We start from the raw sequence: 14,353 nt of genomic DNA, 5'->3' as shown, positions 1-14,353 counted from the left end.
AAAATAAAATTATTATTTGAATCACCCGAACAAAAATGTCCAGGATAAAAAGACCCGGCTAAAAGAGTTACTAAATTTTAATAGAAATATAATCATTTGTTAAAATATTATGCGAAATCAATAAAAAAAATTAATCCCATTCTCCATTTTCTAAATTATTCACTACAGTCATAATATAAAATATTAATAATATAAATCATGCACATGTTAAAAAAAAGGAAGTAAAAGAAAAAGAAATATGGCACTTGTAGTCACTTTTTTAATTTTTATCATTGAAATCTTAATAACATGTTTGCAATATATTTCCCAATATCTTAAAAAAATAAAAATATTGCAATTGATAGTTTTCTAAATGTTATCTTCACTTAAATTTAAAATTTAGCATGTTTGCAATTTATATTTTACTCATTTGCTTCAAAAAAAACTTCAAAAAGGTTTAAAAAAGACAAATGTGACAATTATTACTTTTCTATGGTTCATCGTCACTGAAATCGTAATTAGTTCGCTATATATATTTTAATCCATTATTTCAAGAATAAAAATTTAGTAAATAATAATTTACTACAATACAAAATATAATATATTATTTAACCTAATTAAAAAAATATAATTTTAGTAAAATGATAATTTAAATTACTACTATAAGAATGTGATCCCATTTAAATTCTTTTATTTGAAAAATAATAAAAAAATTTCTTTCAAATTATGCTCTGTGCTCAACGCCTATTTTTAAATATCCTATCCCACTTAGAATTTATGAAAAAGAAATAAAAGATAATGGCAATCTTCTCTCCACAGACCTTCGCTAAATTCAGTTTTCTTCCTTATTCCTATCATTTTACATTATATTACCCTATATATTATTTAATATGGAATTTTTTTTTCTTATATAAATTTTGTGCTAACTTATAATAAATGAATCAATCAGATCTTCAAATTTTGTGATCTTCAAGGATCAATATTTTTTGTTAATAGATACCTTTGCTGTGTATATGTAATATTTTTAAGAAAATCTTTGTATATCAAATTTTATAAAACCTTTAATTTTTTTATATATAGTTTCAGATTAGAAAATGGGTCATTTTTCCTAAATACGTAATTCTTATAAATTTATATACATTTTGAATCAAATTCATATTTATGTATTTATTTTCAGCCAGGTGTTACATGCTGGTTGTGTGTATTTAATAATGCATCAGAATTTTTCTCCATAAAAATATATTTAGCAGAATTATTTTTAACTTTTAATTAAATGTAATTAAATCCCCGGCTACACGACTTATTGGTTTAGAATCCGAATCCGTTCAGGGGATTCCTGATTAACTCATATTCCAGATTAACATACCACATAATCATATACATAGGAAAATATTTTTTGAATAAAATTTAACAATATATTTTTTTTGTACCTCCCATGACCTTTTTTTAGCTATTTCAAAATTTTAGGGGGTTTGAACTCCTGCTCCCCCTAGTAAGGCTACTAGCGATGCCCATTATACGAGAACAAGTTAAGTGCCGTAATTAAGGTCAGAGATATAATTAAATTGAATCCCATCAAAGTTTTACTAGCCTATCAAAAATATTATAATAATATTATAATCTTTTCATAAAAAATATAATTATATAATTTAAAAAAAAATTTTCAAAGAGCAACCCCAGTTTTGAGATTGATCACTAGTGTTGTTAAAAAGCCTTCTGATCGAATTTTGACCTAATTAAAGTATTAGCCAAAATAATATTCTGTAAGCCTCAAGATTTATAAAATATATATGCAATCCTATATTATCTTAATAAGAATTGGTTTTTAATATCTCTGTTTTAATATCCTATTAGTTTGGAAATTGAAAATCTATATAGTACTTGTTTATAAATGCTAGAGGATGTATATATTATTTTAAATAAAGCCAAATTTTTTATTTTGCAGATGGGAACATGAAACTCCTTTTCATTAATAATGTTAAATTTCTATGGAAGCGATAGGAGATTTCGAATATAACAAAAAGGATTTGATTGGACATGGGGCCTTTGCTGTGGTTTTTAAAGGGAAAAGAAAAGTAAAATTTTTTCTCTACTCAGCATAAATATACATTTTTGATATATTAGAAAGATGAGGCTATAGTTGCAATTAAATCCATAACGAAGAAAAATTTGTCCAGATCTCATAGCTTACTCGGAAAAGAAATAAAAATATTAAAAGTTTAATTTAATATAATTATGATTATTTAATGTATTTTTTTAGCCAAACTATTTTATCATTTAACCTGACATCGAATACTTTTATGATTTATTTGTTTCTTATTTTTTTTCTTTGGTATAACTTTAAATATTTGCTAATTTAAGGGTTATTCATCATATTAAATTAAAATACTATATATTTTATTTAGTTTAAATGTTTTAGATTTGAATTTTTAAATAATTTTTAATTATATATTTATAAATTACCTTGCTTAAATTTATATATAAAAAATTGAATATACAATGGATATTTATAAAATTTAATCATAATATTTTTATATTTATCAGACCTGAGTGGTCATTCTCAAAACTGGCTCAGATTTTTTTTAGATAATTTTTTTTGGCCCAGCTTGGAATTCTTAAAATTTTCTTATCTTGAAATTTTTTTTTCAAATTATTTCTAATGGAATTTGAAAATATAATATTAAATATATTTTAAAAAAGTTAATTGACTCAGCCCAGATTTTTAATTTTTAAAATAATATGTTTTATTATCTGATCTAGGCTATGTTTCTATTTGCTTGCAGATTTCTAATTTCTATTCTACAAATTAATTATATATTTATTCACAAATGTTAAGGAATTGTCACAATTGAAGCATGAAAATGTTGTTCAGTTATTGGATTGTAAAGTATTATTATATATTTTATAAAGGAATATCTTGGTAATTTAGGAAACATCAACTCAAGTTTATTTGATAATGGAGGTATTTTTTTTTTTTTTTAAAAATAAGATTTTAATTTCTTTATCTTTTAGTTTTGCAATGGAGGGGATCTAGCAGATTATTTACAAAGTTAAATAAAAATATATTTTAAATAAAATGTTATTTATATATTTTTTCAGATAAAGGTTCACTTAGTGAAGATACTATATCTTTGTTTTTCCGTCAAGTTGGTTAGTTTTTTTTTAATATCTTTGAATTTATATTGTTGCTCTATAATTTTTTAAACCCAAATTAAGTCAATTTTATAAATCATTTTAATATAGAGCTGTGCCAATATATTGAATTGGATTAGGGCCTAATATTTACCATTTAAAAAAAATTATATGGGGCTGATATTTTCAATAAAACAATCCAATATTATCATTGCCTTTCAATATTTTATGATTACATATATTACTATATTTATTTAGCATTTTAAAAAAAAATTATAGACTGATATGTTTTAAAAAACTGATCTGATATTTTTTATTTTAATTGGTTATTTTATGATTGTATATATATTAGTGATCTGCATCGGGCCTAATTTTTCAAGCCTGGCCCTGCCCAAAATTTTTTTAAAAAAAGTTTTGACGGCCCGCCCCGAACCGAAATTTTTTAAAAATGTTTTCTGGCCTGGTCCGAACCCGAAATTTATTTTAAAAAAATTTACCAGCCAGGCCCGAATTTATTTTAATATAGAAATTAATTTTTATAATTACTTAAAATAAAAAACATATGTTATATAGCGTTTAGTTTCAATAAATTGAATCAAAAATTTTTATTTAACATAAAAAATTCAATATAAAATTGATAAATTTAAGATATATTTAATAAAATTTCCAAGGTCCAACCTGACCCGGCCCAAAATTTTTTTAAAAATATTTGGCCCGGCCCGAACCCTATTATTTTAAATAGAATTAGGCCCAAGCCTGGCCCGGGCCTAACTTTACAGATCTCTAATATATATAACCTATATTTTTTTTTATTTTATAAATAATTTCATAATAATTATATTTTTTGTAAAATGGTTAAAAAAATACTTAAAAATTATTATAATATTTTTTGTTAAATTATCGGCAGCAAGAAAAATTTTTTAAAATATCTAACAAGTCACATTAAGTTATGTTGTTAAATGGCTTGATTCAGCCAATTTTTAAAATTAGCTCAAGATTTTGGTCAAAAGTAAGGCATATTGATTTTGCCCACAGATGGCGTAAAGGTTTGGATTTATCGAAATTTAGAGACTTGGCAATAATATTTTGGTGAATATCTTGATTTGGCCATTTTTAAAAATTAGCTAAATGGAGTTGTTTAACAGCAACACATTCACTATAAACTTTGCAAATACTTTAAATGAGATTATTAATTTTTGGAAAATAAAAAAAATACAAATGATTTGTGAAAGTTAGTTGGTTTTTTAAATAAAAAATATTGATATTTTTATGATATTGATACAAAGATAGATGATAAACATAGGATCGGTATCGGGTTTATAGTAATCGGAAAATATCGGATCTGTTCTTTTGTAATCGGAAAATATCGGATTGTTTGGGGGAAAATTTGTGGATCGGCACAGCCCTAATATATAAAATTATATAATATTTTTAATTTTATTCATAATTTTTCTTAATGTTTAAAGTAACTTTTCAAAATTAACTATAATTAGTTACAAGTTACATCCTAAAGTTAACTAGTAATAATAATTATATTTTTTGAAAAAAGTAAATATAAAATTAGTTACATTTGCATTGAAAATATAATTATTGCAAGTTATTTTATAAATCATTTTATATAACTCATCATTTTAATATAATCTTATTATACAAAATAATTTTATATTTAAAAATTGTTATCAAAGGAACTTAAATAAAATACTATTTAAATGAAGAAATAAGTATGCTGAAAAAATATCACAATCAAATAAAGTGTCTATTTGTGCTGAAAAAATATAATTAACACATTATAATATATATTTTTCATAAAAATTTAAGCCTAATAAATTACCTTTTTAAAATTAAACTATTTTCAAAATTTTATTAGAACAGGTAGGCTTGTTTTTCCTCAAAGATAGGCTTCCCTACTAAGCGTTAGGAAGGCTTGATCTGATATAAATGATTTATTATAATTAATAAACATTCATTTTAAATTTAATAAACATTCATTTTAAATTTATTAAACAGTAATTTTAAATTTAGATCATATAAAGTTAATGATTATATATCAGAGACCTGCAGAGGTACCATTTGCACAGCCCGGCCTGGATTTTTTTTCTAAAGTTTTTTGCGACCTGGCTCAAGTTTTATATTTAGGCCCACTCGGATTTTTTTATAAAAATATTGAATTTTGGTATATTCATTATTAGGAAATTATTAGTGGAGTGAAAGAAATTAGTTACCGATTTTTGTGAAAAATAATGGTAACTAGTTCTTTAAAAAAGTTAAATGTATATCAGAGACCTGCAGGCTAGCCCTAAGCTCGGGTACACGGGCCCATCTAAATTTTAATTTTTTTAAATATACCCGAGCCGGGCGGGCTGTATATTTTAAAATCAAATAATCGCCATATTAGTTATAAAAATTAAAAATAAATATCATAAATTTTAAATTAGTGGTGTAACGATACCCCTTTTTGGAGGCCGATCCGATATTCCTGAATGGGTTTAATTTTTAATATACTTTTTATTAGTATAACATCTATAATTTTACTATGCCATAACATATGTCATTTAGTTATAGTTTATATTCAATTCAATTGCTATTATTGATATAATAAGTAATAACATTATAATTACTGATAAACAAATATATTATGAAATTTGAAATTAATAGTTAAAATATATATATCGAAGATTTCTTTTTAGAAATTCCAAAATTTCTAATTTATCAGAGATCAGTCTTCGGTGTCTGTCAATATCACTAGCATCACTAAAAACAGATTCTGAAGAGATTATTGAACACTTTTTAAACAGAATGCAAAAAAAATAACTATTGCAGAATGTTTATTAACTAAAAAAATTAAACATAAAAATACATTTCAATTTTATTTATAAAAATAAATGGTTTTTTAGATATAACTTTTTTAAAATTTTGTTAAAAGCACTATTTTATACCGGATCGGAAAATTTTATAATATTTGCCGATAACCGATATTTTAAAATGGGCAAAATATCGTCCCGATCCGATATAAAATATCGGTACATCCCTATTTTAAATAAATCTTATGTTCATAAAGTAGCGATTTAAAATATTAGGTTATATAGCATATGGCCCTGCCTGGATATTTTTTTAAAAAAAAATTTCAGACCTGGCCCTGTCCGGGGATTTTTTAAAAAATCTTAAGGCCCGGCCCGGCTCGGGTATGTTTAATAAAATTAAAATACGCCCCGGCCTGTGTACCCGAGCTTAGGGCCAGCCTACAGGTCTCTGATATATATTAAATTTTTGAAAAGTAATTAGTTACCATTATTTTTCACAAAATCGGTAACTAGTTTCTTTAACTGCACTAATAATAAATATACCAAAATTCAATATTTGTAATGTAAAAGAAATCGAATTATTTTAAAAAAATAATGTCTAAAAACATATTATATTTTTGTTATATTATTTGCCACGAGGAAAAAGATTTAAAATATTTAATTAGTCATCATTAACATTATACATATTTTATAGAATTTTTAAACTTTTGGGAATAAAAAACAAAAAAATACACTTAATTCTTCATAATATGTACCAAACCTTGACCATGAGAAACGGACAATTTGAAGTGTTTCTTGTTATGTCCCATGATTTCAGTTTTTTTCCATTGGTTATTTATATAGTTCAAAGGTATGTGGTAAAAAATCATCTAAATTTTGTATGAATACCAGAGAATATTGAACAGTAAAAAATTTATAGATTGGTACAGTCCTATAATTTTTTTTTCCAGGTCATGAGTTACTTTATTGAATATTTACTGATTTTATAGTAATTAAGCAAAAACCATGATTTCTGGTTTAGTTCTTGATAATATAAAGTCACTTTTTTTATAAATATTTATTTAATTATAACCAATAATTTAATTATTTTATATTTTTTAAATATATATATTTAGCTGCAGCACTAAAAGCTCTTAATGCCAAAGGAATTGTTCATAGAGATTTGAAACCACAGAACATATTATTATGTTATCAAATTGGTACCTCCAAAATGTGTCCTCATCATGCTATATTAAAAATTGGTAATAAAGTTGGGTATTTGTTAATTTCTATACAATGTTAAATGAATTTAGTCAACAAATGATTGATTTTATCACTAATATAATTGTCTCTAAAATAAAGCCTGAATAATATACAAAATAGATGTTTAATTTAATTTTTATTAAAAAAACAGTTTTGGCTTCAACACTTCTTGAAATTCTATTTACGATTATAATATTGAATAAAGGCTAATTCGACGAGATAATTGTTTTCATTATTGGTATTTGATTTGAATATCAAATTAAATGAAGATTCAACTCACCCTCTTCGCTTTAAAATTTGTATGACGGTAGTATATACACTAACTAGTAAAAATATAAAAATTTTAATTTTCAACTTAGCTTACTTCATGAAATATGGCCATCTTTAGAAACGCGGAAATTCCAAAATACACTATATTTAATTTTAAATATATCAAAATGTAATTAAGCTAAAGACATAATTTAAATTTTATTAAATAGCTCTCGAATAGCCCTTTAATTTGATATGAAATATATTATATTAAAAATAGATCTATTACTAAAAACCGGAAATGACTATAAAATTATAATTGCTCTTTTTTTCTTTCAAATTTTTTTACATACAGACATTATATTTCTTAATATAAATACAAAATTCTAGATTGGGACGAGTACTGGGCCAATAGTTATTACACTTTAAATATAATTAGTATGGCTTAAATCATATTATACTAAATATAGAGATATGTGAATAATAGCATTAATACTAAAATCCTGATTATTTTGTTTTTTTAAATATTAAAGCATTTACCAAATTGTATTGTATTATTTTAAATATAACGCAAAACGTTTTTAAACATTTTAAGGAATAAATAATAAAATTTTGTAATAAGTAATAAAGTAACAACTATGATGAGCTTAATAATCTCTTCATCCAATTTAAAAATCTATATTCGCAAAAATTTTTCTTAAATTCGAGATTTTTGACCTGGCAACTCTGTGAGTGAATGATGTAGTTTATTTTTCATTGCCGGATATTTAATTAGCTTTGTGATCGTCAGAAATATATTTTCATTTTAAATATTATTTTAATAAACAAAATAATTATATTTTTTAGCAGGCATGCCTGGAACGCATACAATGTGCATCTGCACATTTCATCAAAATTTTAAATTAATTATAATTAATTAGTTATAAATTATATAAGTTAATTGCAAACCAGCATAACTATCCATTTCCTCTCATAAAAGATTATAAACACTACGCACAAAGTCTATGCAATTCAGGTAGGCCTTGCTGTTACTTAAGGAAATGCCAAATGTGTCCCGGCACTTTGGAACTTAAAGAAAGACTAGATTTATTGCTTGATAATAATGCCATAGATTATATAACATTTAAACAATGGATGGCGGCAGACCGTACTACCCTCGAAACGTTAACTAAGTCCGCCAGCGAATTTATAGAGTATTTGATTGAAAAATTAAATATTTTAATTCCTCATGCATTTATTTTTTCGGAACAATCTTCATTTTTTAAGTCATTAATAAATTTGAAGGATGGGGAATATCTAATAATATCCGATTTTGCAGAGAACTACGCTTTTGTAGTTCAAGATTACGCTCAAGGTTTCCATTGGACTAATAATCAGGCTACACTCACCCATTTATGATTTATTACCGCAAAAGAGTTTCATCAAACATATAAGTTATAGTTACGTGGTTATATCAAATTGTCTAAAACACAATACATGTTTTTTTTTATTTATTTTAAATAAAATTAATTCTATTCTTGAAAGAAAAATTTGATAAGATTTCATTAATTTTTTATTTTTCTGATGGAGCTGTTACCTAGTATAAAAACAAAAAAAAACTTTGTATACCTCTACAACCATTATAATGATTTTAGGATCAAAGCAGAATGGCATTTTTTGCAACTCATGGCAAAACTCCTTGCGATAGTTTAGGGGGAATTGCTAAGAGGTTGGCGGCTAGAGCAAGCCTGCAACGTCCTTATGAAAATCATATACTAATTCTAGTGTTGTTAAACGGCTCATTTTGAGTCGATTTTTGAGAACGGCTAACTCGATATTTTAGCCTGAAAAATATAGCCTAAGCCTTGAGATTTCTCTAATAGATGTCCTAACCTTGGTTCCTTCTACAAGCAAAATCCTCAGGCTTAATTTATATTATTCTGGGTGAAATAGTGAGTTAAGAGCCGTTTAACAACACTAACTAATTCCTATGAATTTAGATAATTATGCGAGAATTAATATCCCGGGGATTAATTACATATTCGTCAGCAACCTTGAATATTTAAGAATGAAAACCAATCTCGAAAATGCCAAACGAATTTCGGGACACAATAATATCATTAATTTATTCCAATGGAAGGAAAAGTGAATGTGTAATTTTATTCTAATTCATTAGATTATTTAATGTATGATATTATTTTTTTAATAAATATGTTTATTACAATATTAATTTCCCATTGATATTCATGTAATATAAATAATTAGCTAAATAAAGTTATAAATATTTTTACAATTATTTTCTTTCTAAAAAAAAATAGCAAAATTTATGTGTTAAATATGACACAATGTTTACTAGTGATCTGCATAGGTTTTAGTTTTTCTAATTCGGCCCGAAAAATTTATAAAAAATATATCCGGCCCGATCCCAAACGAATTTTCCTTTTATTTGTTTCATAAATTACTATACATTTGGTATAATATAGGATTTAAGCCATACCACTTATATTTAAAGTGTAATAACTATTGGCCCAATACTCGACCCAATCTAGGATTTTGTACAAATATTAAAAAATATAATGTATCTGTAAAAAAAATTTGAAAGAAAAAAAGAGCAATTTATATTTTATAGCCAATTCCGGTTTTTGGTAATAGACTTATTTTCAATAAAATAAATTTTGTATCATATTGAAAAGCTATTCTAGAGCTATTTAATAAGATTTAAATCGTGTTTTTAGCTTAATTACTTTTTGAGTTATTTAAAATTAAATACAATGTATTTTGAAATTTTCGCGTTTCTAAAGATGACCATATCTCATGAAATAAGCCGATTTGAAAAGTAAAATTTTACATTTTAATAGTTAGTGTATAAACAAATTTTTAAAAAATCGAAGGGGGTCTGGTTGAAAATCGACTTTTTTTGTTATATGGAATGCAACTTATATAAAATAGCTATGGTTATATTATTCATGTAGAAATAATTAGTGGCGTAGCCAGGATTTATCCATGGAGTGGGTTTAAAAAAATTTTAAAATTATTCGTAATAAAAAACAATTTTTTAAATTTTTTTCGGAGGTTATGGGGGGTGGGGAGATTAACCCCAAACCCTCCCCTCCCTCTTGTCTATGCCACTGGGAAAAATTATATTTATGCTTAATTTTTATTAAAGATATAGGGTATAAAGGCTAGGTGTGGATTGGGGGTTAGTTTAATGATTATTAAATGGCTAATTATTATTCATTAATAATAAAAATTCCATGTTGCCGCCTATTTTATATATTTATAAATTAATTTATCTAGCGGACTATAAAAATCACAATAACTGTTAATCCTCCTTTATATAAAACTATCATTAATGTTTAAATTTTTAACTTTTTCTTTAAAGATTGCTCAATCAATACTCTATTCTTTCCATTTTTTATGTAACATTCGGTAAATTATTAATGAAATAATTATACAAAATTATGGACTAATTAAGAAATAATTAAAATAGGATCCTTTTCAATTTATATGCAGCTGATTTTGGGTTTGCCAGATTTTTACAAGATGGAGTTATGGCTGCAACATTATGTGGTTCTCCAATGTATATGGTAAATAATAAAATTTATATATTAGTACTAGTTAGTCGCTTTATTTATTTCATATAAACATTGTCTCAGTATTTACAATTATTATAATATGTATTTAACCATTATATTTTTTTAATATAACCCATCAAATCAACAAGTAATATGTATTTTTGATTGATCAAAATAATAACAATAATAATATATATTATTTTATTATGAAAAAAAAACAAAATATTCATTATTATTCTATTTTCAAAATATTGATATTCTTCTAATTACACACCGAAAAGAGACTAAGAAATTCAGAAGTATGCCCAGTTTATTATATTGTCATGAACAAGACAAAAAAATATTATAATTCTTTTTAATAAAAGTTTAAAAGAAATTTCTTTATAATTCCAGATAATGTCTTTACCTATGATTTAATATTTATTATCGCAACATCAGATCCCCCCACAGTATGACGGGGAGAGGGGGGGGGTTACTATTGGAGTGTCTTACAATCTTTCTTCTTGATCATTAGTTCTAGGTTTCACTTGACAAAGTTCTCTATGATTCGTTTGAAGAAGGTCTCTGCATATCGACTATCAATTGAGATACTGAGAGTTGGCCTATCAGCTACGAACTCCCGAGCCAGACCTTAGTTGATACCCGATTGTCGGTATTCATGGACCCATGATCCAATTTTGTGGCCATTGAGGAATTGTATGTTGGTCTTCCATTTTTTTGAGGGATGAACACATTGTCCCGCTGATTAACAATTTTAGCACCTCTTTTTCCTCGATCATTTGGTGCAGCTTCTTTACGGAAAGATTGAGTCTCGTCTTTTTTACTTAGTCTCTTTAGATGTGATTTTTAGTCTCCTTGATGTATGTTACTTTTATAAATATATATAAAGGTTTATGAATGAGAGTAATTCTTTATATCTTAGTAAAAATTTTATTAATTACTAATATCAAAAACATTTTATTTTCTTAAGTTAAAAAAGAATATCAATATTATGAAAATAAAATAATAATGAATGATCCTTTTTTCTTTTTTTTCACAATAAAATAATATATATAAAAAATATATTATTATTGTTATTATTATTTTGGAAAAATACATAATACTTGTTGATTGACGGGTTATGTAAAATCAAAATATAATGATCAAATCAAATACATAAAATAATTGTATATACTGCAAAACATGGTATCAAACCGAACCCACACCACAGGGCAGCAAACCCAGGTCTTTGAAAGACTCTACTAAACCCTAACTAGGTTAATGACTGAAATATCTTTTTCGCATATATAATAAATTTCTTTTACAATCACAACAAGGACTCGGTGATTGAACTACTTCTATAAAATATTATGCTAAAATCAATACGTAGCTTGTTTAAACTTTTAATTTTCTTTATTATTTTCTTTATCAATTAATAAATTTTTTTATATACAAAAGATTCCTGAATTCTAAACTTGTGTTTAATAATTTTGTTCTAAGCCAAACCTTAATCGAACCCATTTAAATAGGAGGGAGGGGGGAGTTCACCATCCTGCATATAAATCAAATTTCAACCAGATATAATATGAGGTCTCTTAATTTAAATTTGATATTTTTGCAATGTCATATACTTTTCGATTATTAACTTTTAATTTAGGCTCCGGAAGTTATAATGTCCCTTCAATATGATGCCAAAGCCGATTTATGGAGCATTGGCACAATCATGTTTCAATGCCTCACTGGAAAAGCACCATTTCAAGTTACAATAATTATAAAAATATTACATTAATCTTTAAAAAAATTTTTTTAATTTATTTATTTAAATAATTTATGCTAATTTCCAAAATTGTTAAAAGATACTTATTAAATGGATCTAGATACAGATGCATCGTCTAAAAATTTATCTAGATATAGATACAATCTTTAAAATATATCTAGATACAGATACAATTTTTATTATACTATTATATATGGTTTGCATAAACCGAAATTAGGATTTGTGAAAATGAAATGAGCTAAAATATTTATTGACTCGATATCACATTTATCAAAATATAACTAAAATATTGATTTTATATTTTAATATAATAATAATAATATATGATTAAATGATTATAAATAATTATTAGATTTCAGTAATAAAATATTTTTTTAATCGTTTATCTGTAAAGACATTTTTAGCTACATTAAAAAGTCTTTCTACCGGGGCGCTTTAAGGGATTGTGGTGTTATATTTTATGAATAACAATTTTATATCAGGATATTTTTAAAAATACTAAAATCTCGACATTCATATTTTTGAAAAAATTATTTAAAATTTATTGAGTATCAAAATTTAAATCATTATTAACAATCATATCTGCTGCTGTGGGGTACTGAAAAAAATCGATATTAAATTATTTTTTTTTACAGGTTATTTGTTTGCAATCAGATGAAGACCTTGATAAATCAACTAATCTTTATATTAATTGTATTTATTAAAAATTTTATCCATTTGTAACCATGTTCAATCAAGTTTAAAAAAAGGATGGAGCTTGCTATAATATTTCCATTTTAAAATATTCCCAATAAACCTAGAATTATTAAATATTGGTTAATTTATTATTATTAATTTACCTATCTTCAATTATTGTTGAGGCTCAAATCGGGCCGTTTAACAACACTATCTTCAATCCCTTTAAGTAAGGCATCTAGGAGTGGTAAACAAAATCTCATGTTCATTTATTTCACATACTTCAATTTGATAATCAGCTGTGAAATGGTTGATCAATGATAAGTTGTGTACGTATATTTATCTTCCTGCAATCAAGAGAACTAGCTACTGGCTTCATTAATTTAAAATAATGCTATATATATATAAATTTTATAACTTACTAAACAATATTCATGAATAAAATCACATTCAATAGATAATAACCTAGGTAGTTATTAATGAATATTTATATATAAGTTTTAATATTATATATATATAGAATTTTATATTTATAGTAGTCTTAATATTTTTTAATATATATTTAAATTATATGCTCATATGAAATAAAATAAATTTTGTAATCAAGTATATTTATTTATATATAAAAAAGCGTTAAATAAAAGTATTCAAAGAGGGATCTATTATTATTTTATTTAAAACTACTGCATCTTAATGAAAAATAATTCAACATATCTATATACAGATACTTTAAATAAATATATCTAGATACAGATACCACATTTTTATATCTAGATACTTTAACAACTGCTAATTTCTAATAATCTGTTCTTACTGTAATTACATTATAAGCAAAATAATATTATTAATCAGAAATTGCATATCCCTGACTTAGTAAACTACAATTTACATCCCATCAAAAACAATTAATTTGTTTAATAAAATATTAGCGATATTTAAAAGTGGTTATTTACAGTGCACACACT

General features: G+C 24.6%; 1 protein-coding gene across 2 annotated transcripts in view; it reads left to right on the top strand.

The window, feature by feature from the left end:
* The first annotated feature begins 1,897 nt into the window (after positions 1–1,897).
* LOC135929130 (serine/threonine-protein kinase unc-51-like) overlaps positions 1,898–14,353 on the top strand; it is a 29,940-nt gene continuing 17,484 nt past the window's right edge. For both annotated transcript variants that reach the window (XM_065465646.1, XM_065465645.1), the window contains exons 1-9: positions 1,898–2,054; positions 2,104–2,196; positions 2,816–2,866; positions 2,909–2,941; positions 2,992–3,028; positions 3,079–3,129; positions 7,028–7,153; positions 10,896–10,969; positions 12,594–12,695. In XM_065465646.1, coding sequence (XP_065321718.1) covers positions 1,968–2,054; positions 2,104–2,196; positions 2,816–2,866; positions 2,909–2,941; positions 2,992–3,028; positions 3,079–3,129; positions 7,028–7,153; positions 10,896–10,969; positions 12,594–12,695 — 654 coding nt within the window. In that variant the 5' untranslated portion in view covers positions 1,898–1,967. The remainder of the gene's footprint in view (positions 2,055–2,103; positions 2,197–2,815; positions 2,867–2,908; positions 2,942–2,991; positions 3,029–3,078; positions 3,130–7,027; positions 7,154–10,895; positions 10,970–12,593; positions 12,696–14,353) is intronic.

This window comes from Gordionus sp. m RMFG-2023, chromosome 4 (assembly GCF_954871325.1).
Source record: "Gordionus sp. m RMFG-2023 chromosome 4, tfGorSpeb1-WG-v2, whole genome shotgun sequence".
In the NCBI taxonomy this organism is placed as follows: Eukaryota; Metazoa; Nematomorpha; class Gordioida; order Chordodea; family Parachordodidae; genus Gordionus; species Gordionus sp. m RMFG-2023.
Note: the sequence above shows the minus strand (reverse complement) of the source record. Positions and strands in the feature narration are given on the sequence as shown.